We start from the raw sequence: 16,809 nt of genomic DNA on the forward strand, positions 1-16,809 counted from the left end.
TATAAGGTAGATATACATGTTACAGAATTCAAAACAAATTATAACAAAATTACGAGTTTGCATTTTCTTGTACCCTTCAATCTGTAAAGGAAAACTAACTTCAACAGAAGTTTGAATTTAATGCAGTTAGTTTATGGGAAATAGTAATTTGGCAAATATCATGATGAAATAAACAATTTAGAATAGGAATATTTAGAGATAAAATCATAGTCACTGTTGATCCAGTCATTGATGGACATTGTTAGGAATTTCATGATTTCAGAGGTGACCTCTGATATCTCAGATTAAGTTTAAGCTTAACAAAAAGGTTTCTCCTATAATATTTATGTGCAAAAAGCTCCTGATTTTCCTATCAAGGAAAAATAACTTTTGACAAAAAATCAATACATGAATTTGGAAAACAAGTGTAGGAAATAGGTGAACAAGTATCTGAGAGTCACTCAATAGTCACAGAACTAGGTTTTGATTGAAGCCAATTTTAAAAGTCCTGGCTATTTTAAAACCTAGCAAACCCATCTGGAGCCATATTTATCCCATACGCAAGAATTCTTAGACTCTTCTCAAATAGTTCTTTCAGGTTAATTCAGACTATTTCATTGCATTTAAATAATCAATACTTTTCCACACCTGCAAAACCACAAAATCCACAAACTAGAGCAATACCAAGGTGATTTACAATTACTATTTCTAGGGCATATGTGTAAGAGAACCGATTATTTAAGGCTGTTAAAATTTTGTCCCTATCAATTGCATATTTTCAATAGCCTAACATCTGGTCTGATAAACAAGCAAAATATCCATGCTGGGGACAGACAACTGCTGGTCATTCCTAGAGTCTTTTCAAATGAACATATCTGAGGATGCAGAGTTCATTTATTAGGGAACTCTTTGACATGTTATGAGAATGCTGCATAACGAAAATGTCATTGTTGACCGCAGTATAAGATATGCAGTATGGCTTGAGTCAACCTAATGAAATATCTAACTGATGCTTGTCAGTCTTAAACATTGTCATACAGAATATAAATACTGAAAAGTTCACATTTTCAAGTTATATCAACCAAGGTGGATTTCAGGTAGATGAAAATCATCTTTCTCTCAAGTGAATGCCATTATCTTAACCTCTCCTAACTCAGGTTCCCCCCCTGAAACTTACAAAACTGTATCTTTGCTATTAAACTACATGTTATGAAAACTCTTACAGAATGAAACAAACAGTGCAGCCACTTAGTTCAATTTGTAAGTGCTTATTTTTGTCATCACTGGTCATGTCCATTTATCTTTTCCTTCAGCAAATCTTCATTTAAAACATCAAAGAAAAAAAATTGTTTAAATGTTTCAAAGACAGTAACACTAAATGATTATTTCCAGTAAAAGTTTAAAAAATAAGCCCATATGACCTTTTTCTATGGTGTGGAATAATGGAAGGAGTTCAAAATAATCATTAAAAAAAATCACAGGATATTGATGGGATTATTCTAAGGATCAGTCTTATTTTAACGCATGAAAAATACTCAAATTGTCATGCCAACATAAGGGATATACATTATTCATAATCCATAAATGCCTAGTTATAAAAACAGTGACAGTCATGGTTATATACAATCTAACAGTCCTGTGTAAGATGTAACTATGTATTATATGAGCATTTCTGATATATTTGTACATTCAGTACTCATCAAAATTAAGCCAAATCTCTATGTAATAAATGGCATGAAATAAGCACAGAAGTTCACAACAGGGTCTTATTCTGCTAGTGTACCACCATGGCATGCAAATAACTATGCAGTCAATTGAAAACAGCAAAATGTCATTACCTCCCTGAAATCAAAAGAAAATGGAAACTACAGATGAAGTATTGAACATCAATTATAGTTTAAAATCTTTTCTTCTTTAGTAAAATTGTCATTTATAAGAGGCATGGACTCCTCTGCTGCTGCTCTCTACATTAAGTTGAGAAATTGTAATTCCAATCAAGCTCTAGGAAAAGTACTGAGCTTGAATCAACTGCTATCGGCCACATAAGAATAAGATCCAGTTCAACTTGTGTTACTGTAAAATCCTTTTTCTTTTTGTCTTGGTTCAGATGTTTCAGTCCTTGAGAATACGGTGAGTGTGGGCCCTTAAGGAGTTGTGATAGCAGTAGCCAGTACTCTGGTCATGGAGGCCCATTCAGTATCTTGGACTCATGTTTAGAGGCAAGAATGCTGTTGGCATTGGCGACCAAATGTTCTTCTTGAATCATATTCCAAGATAAACAGTTGGTGGCATGTGGAACTGAGGTCACACTGTAAATTGGGACATGTCAACTTTAAAATATATAGCTCATTGAGTCTGTGGAAGGTACAGATAAAATAAAATTCAGCAACCAGGAGAGGAACACCAAATGAAGATTGTAGTTTTGGCAAAGCTGCAGGTAGGTCATTTTTGGCGTGAGGCAATGATTCTTAGGCAATTAAAATATTTCCATATTGGAACAGAAGCTTGCACACTTGTAAAATAACAATTTATACTCTCTTTATGTTTGAAATATTGGAGGCTGTTTTTGGAAAGAAGGGAGAAATTGATTGCTGGACAGGCTTTTCCATGCTCTATCAGCTCTGATAATGAGTTACTCAGTTGGCATGGAAGGCAGGGATGTTCTCTTCACTCAGAATTCTAATAAGCCTCTTGTGGAAGGGCACATGGTCTCCACCAAACCTGACTCATCTGAGTCTGCTTTCCAGTTGGGTAAATAATCTTCATGTTCCCAGACTGTTTTCTGATATAATATGGCCCTATGAAGAGTTTAATGCAATATCTACATTCTACTAAATTAGTGATTAGCTCTCACAATTACAGTGAGATAAAACAGTATCTAAATCCATAGCAATGGGTTCAATTCCTGGTTATGTTTGGTTAGTCTAAATTTGCTTATATGGAGAAAGTGGTATAATTCTGACCATTCAGGAATCAAAAACATTTTTTTTCTTTCAGTTTTGTAACAGTCCCCCCACCCCAACCCAAAAATTATACTTATCCCCTATCCTCATTAGGAAATAATCTACATACAGCTTTTCCCATGACTGATACAAATGTATCTCTGATACGCTTAAGGTTAATGTAGAAATGGACTTTGCTATTTGTGAACTTCAATTCTGTTCCTGATAAAAAGGTCATTTCATGTCCGCATTTGGGCCCACAAAGTGTTCTGGTTTGGAGTGCGGCTGGCTGCATGTATGAAAAGACCAGGACTCTGAACTTGTGATCAGAGATTTTTGCCTCCATAAAAACTGAGGCTGTGGGATAGCTTTCAATGGAAGCCATTGGAAAAGAAAAGTAATACAGACTATACAAGTGCAGTTTCTGGACCTCAGACACAAGTTCCTTGACGTGTTGAAAGGTGATGTTTTCGATTTCGGACACCTGAAGACTTCTCTTTACTATCTGCTGGCTTCTGCTGTGAAATGTCTATGAGGGCACTGGCAATCGCAAGACCTAGAAGAGAAACAATGAGGAGAACTTAATGTTCAGTCATATCATACGAAAGTAGATACAATCTTGTTTTGTTTCTTGTTCTTTTCCTGTAGGTCATCTGTCAAATGAATTTCACTGCAAAGATTAAAGCTACCAAATACTATTTTTTTATTATCCAAAATCCTTCTATAGCAAAGTAACCTGGTCATTTTTAAAAAAAGGCAATATTTGTAACATGAGGAGAGGAGCAAATATCTTAATTTTTAATTAATTAATTAATTTTTATTTTTAACATTCACTTGCATAAGCTTTTGAGTTTTAAACTTTCTCCTGCTCCCTCCCCTCCTCCCTCCCCAAGATGGCATGCAATTTGATATAGGTTCTGCATATACATTCCTATTAAACATATTTTCACATTAGTTATATTGTAAAGAAGAATTAGAACCAAAAGAAGAACCACAAGAAAGAAGAAACAAAACAAAAGGAAAAAAAAAAGCAGATAGTATGCTTTGATCTGCGTTCAGACTCCATAGTTCTTTCTCTGGATGTCGACAGTATTTTCGGTCATGAGACTATTGGAGATATCTTAGCTCCTTGCATTGCTGAGAAGGGCTAAGTCTACCAAAGTTAGTCATCACACAATGTGGCTATTACTGTGTAGAACATTCTCCTGGTTCTAGGAGCAAACATCTTTTTAAAAAATCCTTTTGGAAATCAATACTCAATGTTTGACAAAACATCACATTCAGTTGTTCCAATAAGAATATTACCCTTTATTTTTTACATCTGAACACGAGTTAATCTTGTGGGTATACAAGTAATGATATTCTTCAGGAAGGAAAGCGCTTCTGAGTCATATTATACAAAGAAAAAGTTTTAATTAAAAATTAAATCAAGTGCTTTAATTTTTGACATTTGCCTAGATGTGTTCTCTAGCATAAGAAAAGGAATATTCAAGTTACCAAAAGAAAATCCTTACCAAAATGGTCCTTTGTACACAAATGAGACAGTTTTTGCTCTCAAGGAACTTACATTTTAAGTAAGGGGAGACTATATATATAAAAGAGTAGTGGCCAGATAAGGGTAATTCACAGTTAACTGGAGGGGGGATCTTTGCTGCAAGTTTCTCTGATAGAGATCTCATATTTAATACCTGTGTAACTGATTCAATTTCAGAAGAATAGGAGTCATTCCCCAATAGATAAGTGATCAGAGCATATGAACAGTCAGTTGGAAGAAATCCAAACTATCAACAAGTATATGGAAAAATGCTCTAAATCACTAATAATTGGAGAAATGAAAATTAAAGTAACTTTTGAGGTTTCACCTCACACCTATCATACTAGTAGCAATGACAAAAGAACAAAATGACAAATGTTGTATGGGCTATGGGAATATAGGTATATTATTGGATTGTGGGCGGAACTGGGAATTGATTCTGGAAAGCAATTTAGAAATATGCTACCAAATTTATTGAAATTCACATATATTTTGACCCAGCTATGCCATTAGGAGATCTATACACCCAAAGAAATCAAAGAGGAAAAGGAGATATATGTACAAAATTATTTATAACATCTTTTTTCACGGAAGGAAAAAATTAGAAACTTGGGGGCTAGTCTCATATTTGGAAAGGTTAAATGAAATGTAGTATATGAACGCAATGGAATATTATTTTGCCACAAGAAATTACGAAATGGAGAATTTCAGAGGAAATGGTGAAGAGCTTTTTGAACTAACATAGAGCAAAGTGAGCAAGACTAGAACAATTTATACAACATAATAATAACTTTAGGGAGAAAAATAACTTTGAAAGACTAGTACTCTGATCGATGGAAACTGAGAGTCCCAAAGAATAAAGATGAATCATAATATTAACAATAGCTAGCATTTATGTGGCACTTTGCAAAGTGCTTTACAAATATTATTTTTATTCTCACAACAACTCTGGCAAGTCAGTGCTTTTATTATCTCTATTTTATAGGTGAAGAAACTAAGGGAAACAAGTGACTTGTTCAGGGTCACACAGCCACTTAAAGTGTCTGAGTTCGGATTTGAACTCAGATCTTCTTGACTTTGAGAACAATGCTCTAGCCATCTCTTGTCTCTTAAGAGTGAGGTGATAGAATTAAAATGAAAAAAGAAACATACATTTTTTGGAATTTGGGAATTTGGTCGGGCTATAGAGATATGTATTGAGGTATTTGACTTAAAAGAATCCTTAATGGAAGGAAAAGGGGGACACAATAATAAAAATATCTGTTTCTTTAAAAAAATCATTAAGAAAAAAAGGAAATTGCATTTACTCTCAAGCCTAGTTAATGTGTTGATAGTTTTACTGAATTGGTGTTTTCTCATTTTAATTTTTATATTTTGTTACAAGAGATAGCTTCTGGGGAAGGGGTCAGGGGAAGAATATATTTAGAAATGAGAGTGGTGTAAAGGCATTGAATACATAATCTCTAAACTAATGCATCCCTTAAATCCCATGATTGATCTTAAGAGGTCAAGATTGTCTTTGTGACCTCTGTGATTCTTGGAAGAAACAAAACATCCTGAATAATTGTCCACTGAAACAAAAGTCTGGGTTCCTTTCTTTCTTTAAGAAAGAATCAGTGAAGTCTGATGAGTTCATTTAAACTTGCCCATGGCCTTCAAGGGAGGGGTTCTGATCTGCAGGCTGAAGGGATCTTCTACATTGATAAGCTCTCAGATCCACTCAAGTGTCAAAAATAAGTAAGGTTTTCAGGTAACACCAAGTCAGGTTGTTGGACTTGAAATTCACTGTTTCTTTTTTGATGATCTTTGCAGGTACATCACACAACCCAATGTTCTTAGAGGTAAACTTTTTTTTTTTTTCAAATATCACGGTCCCCTTTTGGATTTCAAAAATTGGTGAGGCTCTTATGGATTTCTGACAAATTATTTTTCTAGTTATACTATCCAATGTTGTCTGCTCAGGATAGAGCACTGGAATATCATAAAGAGGTGACAGAAAAGGAAAAAGAGAAGTTGGGGAGATAGGAAACAAGCTAAGATAGGGCAGAGTCATAGAAACTACAGAGGGTGTCAACAGTGTTAGAGACTGTACAGAAGATTAGACCTGAGAAAAGTCCATTGGATTCAGCCAGAAGGAAGAGACCTTAGATTTGTACCTGTATTAACAGAGTAAGAGTCAGTAGGGTATATGTGGCCTCACAGCCAAGAAGACCTGGGTTCTAGTTCTGCCCCTGATACATACAAGGCTGTGTGACAATGGGCAAGTCTTCATCTCTCAGTTTTCCAGGCAACTTTCTGAGACTGTAAATTGCCAAAAAAAAAGTGTTGATCTGTATTGGTAGAGAGAGTTTCCTTGTCTGGAAGTTCCCAGTATCAATGAAATCACAAGTTCACTCCCTAACATAGCAAAATAATTCTTCACATTTAACAAAATGTTACCCTTATAGCAACTTTAGTGGGGAGATCCATATGTAAGTATCTCTGTTGTACAAATGCATAAACAGAAACAGGGAGGTTGTGACTTGTCCGTAGTTGCATGGCTGATGAGTGTCAGTGGAGACTTAGCCCCCATCTATTGTGTCTGATGAAAGTACTCTGAGTTTTTGAGAGATTCGTTTCAGTCATGGTGGTTAAGAAGGAAATGGAATGATAGGAGAGGAGGCATAGGACATAGATATGTTAAAGAAGTTTGGTAGTAAAGGAAGGCGAATGTATAGACTGTTAGCTTGAGGAAACAGTAAGATCATGCAGAAATTCATTTAAAGTGGAGTAATGGGTGTGTGCTTGAAGATAGATGAGAACGATCCTAAGGAGGGGAGCAAATGAGAAATGATGATCACTCATATGCCCTTCTAACTTCACATAACATGTGTTTATAACTCTCAGTTATGTGATACTGTCCATTTTAGTTATTTTGCATTTGTTTCTTACCCTACTACCTAGGATCCACAAGGGCAGGGAGCACAACCTAGGTAAATTTTAACCCTTCTAGCAGCTAACATAGTACTTAGTAAACAATTAATATTTAAAAATCTGTTTGTAATATGAATGAATGAATGAATGAACACTGAGGGAAATTACTTATGTTAATTATTGCCTAATATATTTTAAGGGTACTAGTAATTAATTGACATTTTCAGTTTACTAAATAGGACTTTAAAGGCTAAACTAGTGCCTACAAATTCTAAAAGTTCTCAATTTGCAAGCAGACACCAGTTTCTTAAAGGGAGAATTTGGTTCCCCACGTGTGAAATCCATAGGGAACACCAGGATACAGCAGCAGCACCAGCAGCAGCACCAGCAGCAGCACCAGCAGCAGTCCTCCTTCTCCTCTTCCTCCTCCTCCTCCTTTTCCTCTTTCTTCTCCTCCTCCTCCTTTTTCTTCTCCTCTTCTTTCTTTCTTACTCTTCTCCCTCCCCCTCTTTCTTCTTCAACTACTTACTACCCATGTAGTTATCAGAATATCACTTCACCTATTTGAGCCTTAGTTTCTTTGTAAAAATAAAAGGTTTGGACCAGATAATGTCTACATTTCCTTCTCTAAATATTTTTTATCCTATGACTTCATGAAGTGCTTTACTATACTGAGCTTGAAACAACAAGGTAAATATAGCCTTTTCTTGCAACATTGAATTGTGCAATACTGACTATCTCAGTTCAAGTAACTTTTCACATACAATGATGATCTTTACTTTTTAAAATCATTGACTGGAGGAGCTAAATGTGGAGACTTGACTCCACATGTCTGCTGCTGTGAACACAAGCAAACTTATAGGCTTATGACTCAAGGTTGAGTGATAGGGGACCCTTACAGCAAAGACTGCTTGAATCCCACCTACTCAGCAGTGATAAAGAAGGGAAGAAAGAGAATGGATAGAAATCTTGGGGAAGGGCAGACGATGTACTCTACTCAATAAATTCAGAGATATAAGTTAGATGGAAACAAAGGATAGTGTCTGACTGGAAAGGAAACAGAAAGTCAGTTGAAACCAGGCCTCTCCCCCTCAGAAGATATGCAATGGAGGGACAGGTCCCGGCTCTATACTCATATTCCCCAGTGTGAGGAGGTTGAAACCATCTAGCAGCTAAGTCTCAGGTATCTGTGCAACAATAGAAGAGAGAAGAGCAAGAGTATGAAGAGGATTCCCAAAGGCAAGTGAAAGGGGAATACAAGAGAGAAGCTAAAAGATTAAGAGAAAGAACTTGAATAAAAACCTAACATCAATCACAAAGCAGATCATAAAGGCACAGAGAAAAATGAATAAAACCTCAGAGAGAAACCAAACCATGTCAAACACACTATAATATGAAGAAAAACAAAACAATATTATCTTATTAAAGAGAGCATATGTACTCCCCAGAGATCATGGAGCAAATGGTTCATGAGAGAAATAACTCTTAAAAGAAGAAATTAGAAAAGAGTTTAGGATTGACATCAGAGCTCTCAATGTAAAGCTGAAAAAAACACAAATAGCAGAGAAGGAAAAATGTAATATATGATGAAGAATCAACCCAAGAACGAATCTGTTTAAGAGAGACAATAACATACTTGGGACACCAAAATACTAAAGTAATAGAAATTTTTTCAGAAGAGAATTAAAGGGCAATAATGATGAAATAACACAAATTCCATGTAGGTCAAAGAAAATGACCTTGAAAACAGGATGCACAGAGTTAACTGAAGGCTCATAGGTCTCCTAGAAAAATATGAAAAATCAAATAAACTAAATATTATAATGCAAGAAATAATACAAGAAAACTATCAGGAATTTCTGAATGTATATAATAAAACACTGGCAAGAAGAATTAAGAGAATCCACAGATTGCCATCAGGAAAAACAAAATAATACTCTGTGCTATAAGCTCCCAGGCATTAGGTGATTAAATTTAACAATTTTAATAGCAAACAATAGATTTTACAAGCAACCAGGAAAAATACTTCTAAATATAAAAGGCAATTGAAATTAACATAGGATTATTCCACATTCATGAGAAATCAGAGGAGAAAATGAAATAGTATATTTAAAAAAAAACAAAGGAGTTCAAGCTAAAACCAAAAATAACATATCCTACAAATGTGAGCCTAATCACTAAAGAAAAATAGATGGATAAAAAATAAGACATTTGAAACATTCCTATGAAAAACAAACAAATGAAAAACTAGAAATGAGCAAATTTTTTCACTTGCAAACATCCCAAATATAGAACAGAGATAAATAAACATAATTAGCAAGAAAATCCTAAGTAAGGAAATTAATTCTCTTATGTTTATTTTTTTAACAGAAAAAGATTGATCTCTGTGTTAAAACAAACAAAAAAAAAAAACAACAAAGAACATCAAAGTCCTGATAAGGGACTGGAAATTTAAAAGGATCCTAAAGAATCAGGAGAAGTGATAATGGAAGAGTTGAAATGATGAACCAAGTACTAAATCTCTTGAAGCAATGTCTTTTGTATGAGATAATACTAGAGTAAAAGGTTACACAAATTAGGAAGGAGATATTGGGGGACAGAGGATAGCAGATTATGTAACTCTACCAAGTCTTTGGGTAAACAATGAAGGAATATCAGTTCCTATAGTCTGTTTAAAATGTGGGTAGATGTTGCAGGAGAACGGGATGGAGACAAAGGAGGTGAGGGATTAGGAATATGGGACAAAAATATCATTTAAGAACATTCCCATTGATGAGGAGATATGTGCCTTTCTCTGGGAGATGAGGGCTTTGTGGTGGGCTTTGTCTTGGGAAAATTTGTGCAGCCTCATTTCACACCAGGAGAGGGGATGTGTGAGTTCCTATGGGCAGTGAGCATCCAGTGTGGTAAAATTGGGGAACAGCATGCCAGAAATGGGATGTGGGACAGCATAACCTTAGAGATTGAGACTGATTATGATAAGGGCAGAGGGTAGGGCCAGGACTCATAATTTTAGACAAAGACTAAACTTCTACTATACTGACTGTGATTCCATCTGATAATCCCTAATGAATTAATATTTCCAAGCATGAGGCACAAATAGAAAAAAAAAAAAAGGACAAATGGATGGGAAAGGTCTACAAATGCAATAACATGGAAATCAGATAGATAAGAGATCTCAAACCAGGTACTTCTTTGAGGAACACAGAGAAGAAGAAACAAAAATATACCTAATGCGTCAGAAAATAACATTGGAAGTAACTTGGAGGACAGAGAAATAATGACTAGGACAAAACAAAGAAAAACTTTCTGGAAAAGGGTACAGTAAAAGAAAATCACTAAAAATAAGAGAATGGAGAGTAAGGGGAAGGAAGAGATTTAACTACTTCCTTAACTGGGTGAAGAAGTAAGGGACAAAAGAAGTGAAGAAACAGATAAATGAATAAATAAATAAGAGAAACCAACAATTCAGGTAATTAAAAAAAAAACCTTCGAAAAGAGAAGGTTAACAGGAGTTGGGGGGAGGTAGGGAGACAGCCTTTGAGAAGAGACAAGCATCAAAGCAATGTAAGTAAAACAAATCCCGGGAATCTAGTACTGACTTCAAATAAGGAGAGACTTAAAAAATCAATGGTAAAGAAAAAAATGAAAAAAGACAACCCTAACCATCATAACTTTAAACGTGAATGACAATCCAATCAAAAAAAGAGAAAAACTGAATATGTAAGAAAACAAAACAACTATCTACTGCATTACAACCCCCCTCCCCACCAATAACATATCTAAAAAAATGAAGACATTAAAAAGAAGTGATAAACTGAGTTATAACTAAGGTAAAAGTTCAGTCCAGGCAGATATCATGTAACTTCCCACAGATCTATTATACTTCTTTCACAGTTTACAGCCCTCCTGCTATCCCATCCTTAGCCCTATCTAACATAGAGGCTGCCAAATACAAATAGTCTATGTCTCCTTTAATGTGGACAGAGACCACTTAAACTAATTTCAATCATCAAAACATCCAAATAGGAACTCATTTCATGCATTAAACTACCATATTACCTAGTCCAAGGAAACTCTGAAAATAATCCATTTTCCATTTGCACATGGCTGCAAATATTGCCTTACTGACAGAAAACCCACTGCCAGAAGGGAAATACACAGTTCTGGTTGCCAATACAGGAAATTCTGTGCTAATCCAAAGCTGTCACTGTATCTTTGTATATCAGGGTATGTGAAGGCCAAAGCCTAATTAAAGTAGTGCCTCTCACCAACATTTCCTGGATTCATTAATGATTTCTAAAATTGGATACATGCTCAGGTTGAAAATCATACATCATAAACAACGCTTCAGTGCCTAGCTGGCAAATAAGACAAAAGTGGTTGGATAAAATTGTGTAAATCAGGCATGTATATGTTTACTATTTGTGTCTTATATACTTTCTGGGGAAAGTATAACTTAGAGTCATTTATAATTTGCAAATAATAATAATATTTGGAGAAAAAAAACTGTATGGAAAATTTTCAAAAGCATTTGTAATCAGAATAACATTGGTAAAATGAAAAGAGACCTCTGAGTTTGGATCCCAGATCTGCCATTTACTTCCTAGGTGATCGGGTCATCAATGGAGAGCTGAAAGGGACCTCAGAGGTGTGTGTTCTAGTACAGCCTTTTTCTTTTAAGATGAGCAACTCATCTATGGGGCCTTCAGTTTCAGCTCAGTTCCTCATCTTAAAAGAAAAAGGGCTGGATTAGAACACCTCTGAGGCCCTTCTAGTGTAAGATTCCATGATAACTGGATTGAACTATTTCTAAATATCAGCACTCATTAGTAAATGTTGAAGAATGCAGGTATCTAAATATATTAATATTTCTTTAATAGTGCTTTACAAGAAAACACAATAACTTTTCCATATTAATGTCACTGAAATATTAATTATTATGAGGATTATTAGTACTACTATCTCTGAGATAGGGCAGGTAGGTGGCACAGTGGATAGAGTATCAGACCTGGAGTCAGGAAGACCTGAATTCAAACCCAGCCTCAAGATAGTTCCTACCTGTGTGACCCTGGGCAAGTCACTTAATCTTAATTGCCTCAGTTTCCTCATCTGTAAAATGAGCTGGAGAAAGAAATGGCAAACCACTCCAATATTTGGGGTCATGAAGAGTTGACTGAAAAATGACTAAACAATAACAATCTCTGAGGCAATATTGTCAACATTTCTATAACATTTAACATTATAAAAATGACTTTGGTGTCATAGATCTAGGCTTGAAAGGGATTTGTGAGGCCATCTACCGGTGGTGTCAAACTCAAATAGAAATGGATCCCTGATGGCTGCACGTAAACTTACAAAACCACAAATTAACATTATCTATACTGTATTGTATTAAAAAAATCATTTCCCAATCATATTTTAATCTGGTTCAGGTCACACTAAGTAGTTTTGTTTGAGACCTCTGATTTATACAATAACTCTAAGCATGTAGCTAAAGCACTATTATTCCCATTTTACAGATGAGGAAACTGAGAAGAGAGTTGAAGTGGCTTAAGGTCACACAGAAAGACGGTAGAGCCAGGACTCAGTCCTACGTCTTCTTATTCCAAAACCAGTTCTTTCCCCCCAGAGCTCCTTAAGTGATGAAAGGTAGTTGGAGGTTTCTCTCGTTACCTTTCTTTTTATTTAAAGAGAAACAAGTATTTTATTTAGGGTCCAATTTTCTTTTCCACCAGGAATTTCTTCTCTTTGATCTCGGCTGCATGCTGACTATCCTATTCTGCATAACACTAACAATACCCAAGGATGTTTCCTTCAATTTGAAGGCTACATCCTGGGGCATGCTGTTACAGTTCCATTAAAATTGGGTCACTATGGAAGATCATTTTTCAAAACGTCACACAAATCATCTGATGAAATCCACTTATTGTGTTCTCTAGGCCCAGCACAGTTCCTTGTTATCAAAGCAATACAATTAACTGGGGGAACAATTCATTATTTCAGACTGGCGGTCTAAAGGAATTTCATTTACCATGTCACGATGATGCACAGACGCTGCAGGCTAGCTGAATTTACATCAAAATACACGAGTAGATTCGATAAAATTGCTGGGGCTTAAATATTTATTATAAGCTTTACTTGTTTTTCAGCTTTAGTTCTTAAATATTAGACACTGAGATGTTCAGATTATTTAAATAGGAGACATATGATGAAGAAAGTGCCATGCTCTGTTCCATGTCCTGTTGAATTTTTCCATTGTCACCTGATATTTCCTTTGTAACAGACTTTACCTCAAACTGATATTTGCAAACAGAGGATATTCTTTCCAGCTGCTTTGGAACATCAGGGACCTAGTGGCAAAGAGCTCTAAAGCTAGCAATTCTCCTAATGACCATCAGTCTTCAGGCCAGAAGACAGACACAGTTTACACAGTCCTGACACTAACTTTTAGTTCTTTCAGTTTAAGAGATATCACTGGTCTTGCTTAAGCTCAAATGATACTTCTGTAGTACTTACACCAAAATAAGATTTATTTTTCCTCTCTGATTCTGAGGGAGGAAAAAGCTCCTAAACTTTTTTTTAAATTCTAAAATTTGTAAACAGAATAGCTTTTCTCCCAAAAGATGTTAAATGAGAAGAAAAAAAATATGAATGGTTAACAGCTGAGTCTATAAAAAGGAAATTCATTTGTAAAAGCAATAAATTCACTATGAGGAAAATGTAGGAACAATCGCATGAACTTGCTATAGTTATCTTTAGTAAAACTATAGTTTTCAATAATGGAAATAAAATAGTACTAGTAGACTCTTGTAGTAACAATCTAATCATAAAATTTCTGATTTTTTTTACAATTATGCAGAACAATTAATAAGTACAGTAATAAAATATAGTGCATCAAGTAAGATTGCCTGGAAAGAGGTTTCTACACAAACACAGCACTTCAATTTTATATTTGAACAAAAGCCTCTGAAAAGTCATTCATTTTGAAATGTTCTCCTCCCAAGCCTGTGTAAATGCAGGGAGCACTATATATTTTAATTTTTTTCCAGGAAAACAGCTTCATTAGGCGTGAAAGGTTAATTGCAGGTTTAAGTGGAGTTCAGGGAACAGAGCATGGGTCTGCAGTGAATAGCACAGACTGCTACAGGAAAGCTGAATGAGGAGTACTATAAACTGTTTGCCCCGCTGAAATGTTTTACTATCTCATTTACTATCTGTCTTCTTTTACTGCTTGTATTTGTAGTTCTTCTAAACCTTTAATAGCTATAGTTTTATTTCACTGTAATCAGATTTAAATGGAAATACCATGCTGGGATGTTTAAATGTTTTTCTTCTGATTGTATATAGCTACAGACTATGGGAAAGGAGCCTTGGCCATCTTTCACTGATTAAGAAAGTAACTTTTGAAAACTTTGGTGGTACTCACACTGGTCTTGCGAATGTGCATGGTACTGTTTTCTTAGTCAACTTAATAATCAAATGTCTTACTTGATCCAATGCACAGGTATGGCTAACTTAGAAAATGTTTAATCTGATCTTAATCATTATGAATGATGGCGTGCCCTCCATCCTTAGGCACAATTCCAAATGTTTGATTGTTTGTCAAAACTGGAATACTTGTAATACTGAAGACACTAAAATAATTAGAATCAAAGGATTTAGAGCTGGAGAAAGACAGAGATAATCTAATCCATCAGTTCTTAAAATATGGTCTGGGGAGCCATGGGGTACTCTAGATCCTTTCATAGGTCAAAACTCTTTTTAAAAATAATATTAAGACATTTTAATTTCAAATACGGTAAATATCAATAAATACAGTGCACATAAACAAAAACTCTTTGGGATCTTCAATAATTTTTATGAGGGCAAAGAGGTCATGAGATTAAAAAAAATGAGAACCTTTGATTTAGTCCAACTCCCTTATTTTAGAGATGAAGACATCAGGTTTAGTGACTTTCCCAAAGTTGCACAGATAGTAGAGATAGGCTTGTAAGCTGTTTCTGTTGTTTAGATAGATTCCCAAAACTTTGTTTTTGTATGATAGATATTAATAAAAATTATCTAAACAAAAATGACAATTGTCTTTTAACTTCAAAATGACTTTCACCTTTCGGCATACCATAATATCTATATTTATATATACAAATATATGTATATCTGTGTGTATACATAATTTTATTTGTGAAATTATAAAACTTTCTGTTCAAGTTATTTAAAATATATTATCATATTAGCCCAAGATACTCCTAACTCAAGATGTTCCCATCATGCTGCCCAGTACCTATTGAAGTTTACATGAACTGCAGGAAGTAGTTGAGAATGTAAGGAGTAAAAGATGGAAATTATTGTCCCTAATTGTTATTCAATACAAATCATCATAGTGTTTCATGAGCATTGCTTCTTTCTAATCTAGTCAGCACCATTTGGAATGACATATTGGCATGTATTAATATTAGATTCATTGAATATAGTTTTCCTTTTAGTCACGAAACTCCTGTCTGGTAGGAACCTTATTCATAAAAGTTCTAACCTGCAACTCTTTCATCAGGCTTAACCAGGATTTGAATTGTAGCATGGAAACCTCCCACATTACCTTTCCCCAAACTTGTTAAAGAAATATTATCTAGCCCTTTCTTCCTACAGCTATTCCCCTAAAAAAGATTTTGATTTAAGGTCAGTCCTAATTGACATTCTAATCACCCTAAGGTTAAGTACTTAACATTGCCTGAAGAAAGTGAGTTATGCTGTCCTTGGGGACATTTTAACTTTATGTTAGTGACAGTATTGTATTTTCCATTTGATTCAGACATTGCCATATTTAACCTACTATTTAAACTGCATTGGTTGATTGAAAATAGAACAACCACATTGTGGAAAAAATATTGATCATATTGTAAATATTCCTAGAGATACCAGAACTCAGAATATCAATGTGGTTTTTGAAGAACAAATCCTATTCCTGAGTTTGTTTTCTTGGTAAAAATGAAGCACTGGATTTTGAGTTTAGAGGACCTTTAAATACTACTCATAAGCTGTGTGACAATGGGCAAGATATTTTGTTTCTTTGGGGTTCAGGTCCCACATTTGTAAAATAGAGAGAATAATGTTGGTATTACCTACCTCAAAAGGCTATTTTAAGGTAGTTAATATACTACGATAATAGACAGTAAAGTGCGTTGTATCCTTAAAGCACTTGGTGAGTGTCAGGTGTGATGATGATAATGATGACCAAAGGACAGGAAGAACTAAGTGAGTAGCATTAGACATAATACCTGGGGCTAGCAAGGCTTTTGATTCTGTCCCATATTCTTATTAACTTGCTTAGAAAGCATGGTCTGGAATATCAAATAAGGAAGGGCAACTAACTAAATGGCACAATCCAAAGACTTGTGATCAAAGACGAATATCACTCTAGGGCAACGTACTGAGTGATATTTT

General features: G+C 35.0%; 1 protein-coding gene across 2 annotated transcripts in view; it reads right to left on the reverse strand.

Annotated features, from left to right (window-relative positions):
• Positions 1-1,473: 1,473 nt before the first annotated feature.
• ATRNL1 (attractin like 1) overlaps positions 1,474-16,809 on the reverse strand; it is a 1,209,934-nt gene continuing 1,194,598 nt past the window's right edge. For both annotated transcript variants that reach the window (XM_027852049.1, XM_027852052.1), the window contains one exon: positions 1,474-3,477. In XM_027852049.1, coding sequence (XP_027707850.1) covers positions 3,353-3,477 — 125 coding nt within the window. In that variant the 3' untranslated portion in view covers positions 1,474-3,352. The remainder of the gene's footprint in view (positions 3,478-16,809) is intronic.

The sequence above is a fragment of the Vombatus ursinus genome, unplaced genomic scaffold (genome assembly GCF_900497805.2).
Source record: "Vombatus ursinus unplaced genomic scaffold, bare-nosed wombat genome assembly UNPS02009205.1, whole genome shotgun sequence".
Lineage (NCBI taxonomy): Eukaryota > Metazoa > Chordata > Mammalia > Diprotodontia > Vombatidae > Vombatus > Vombatus ursinus.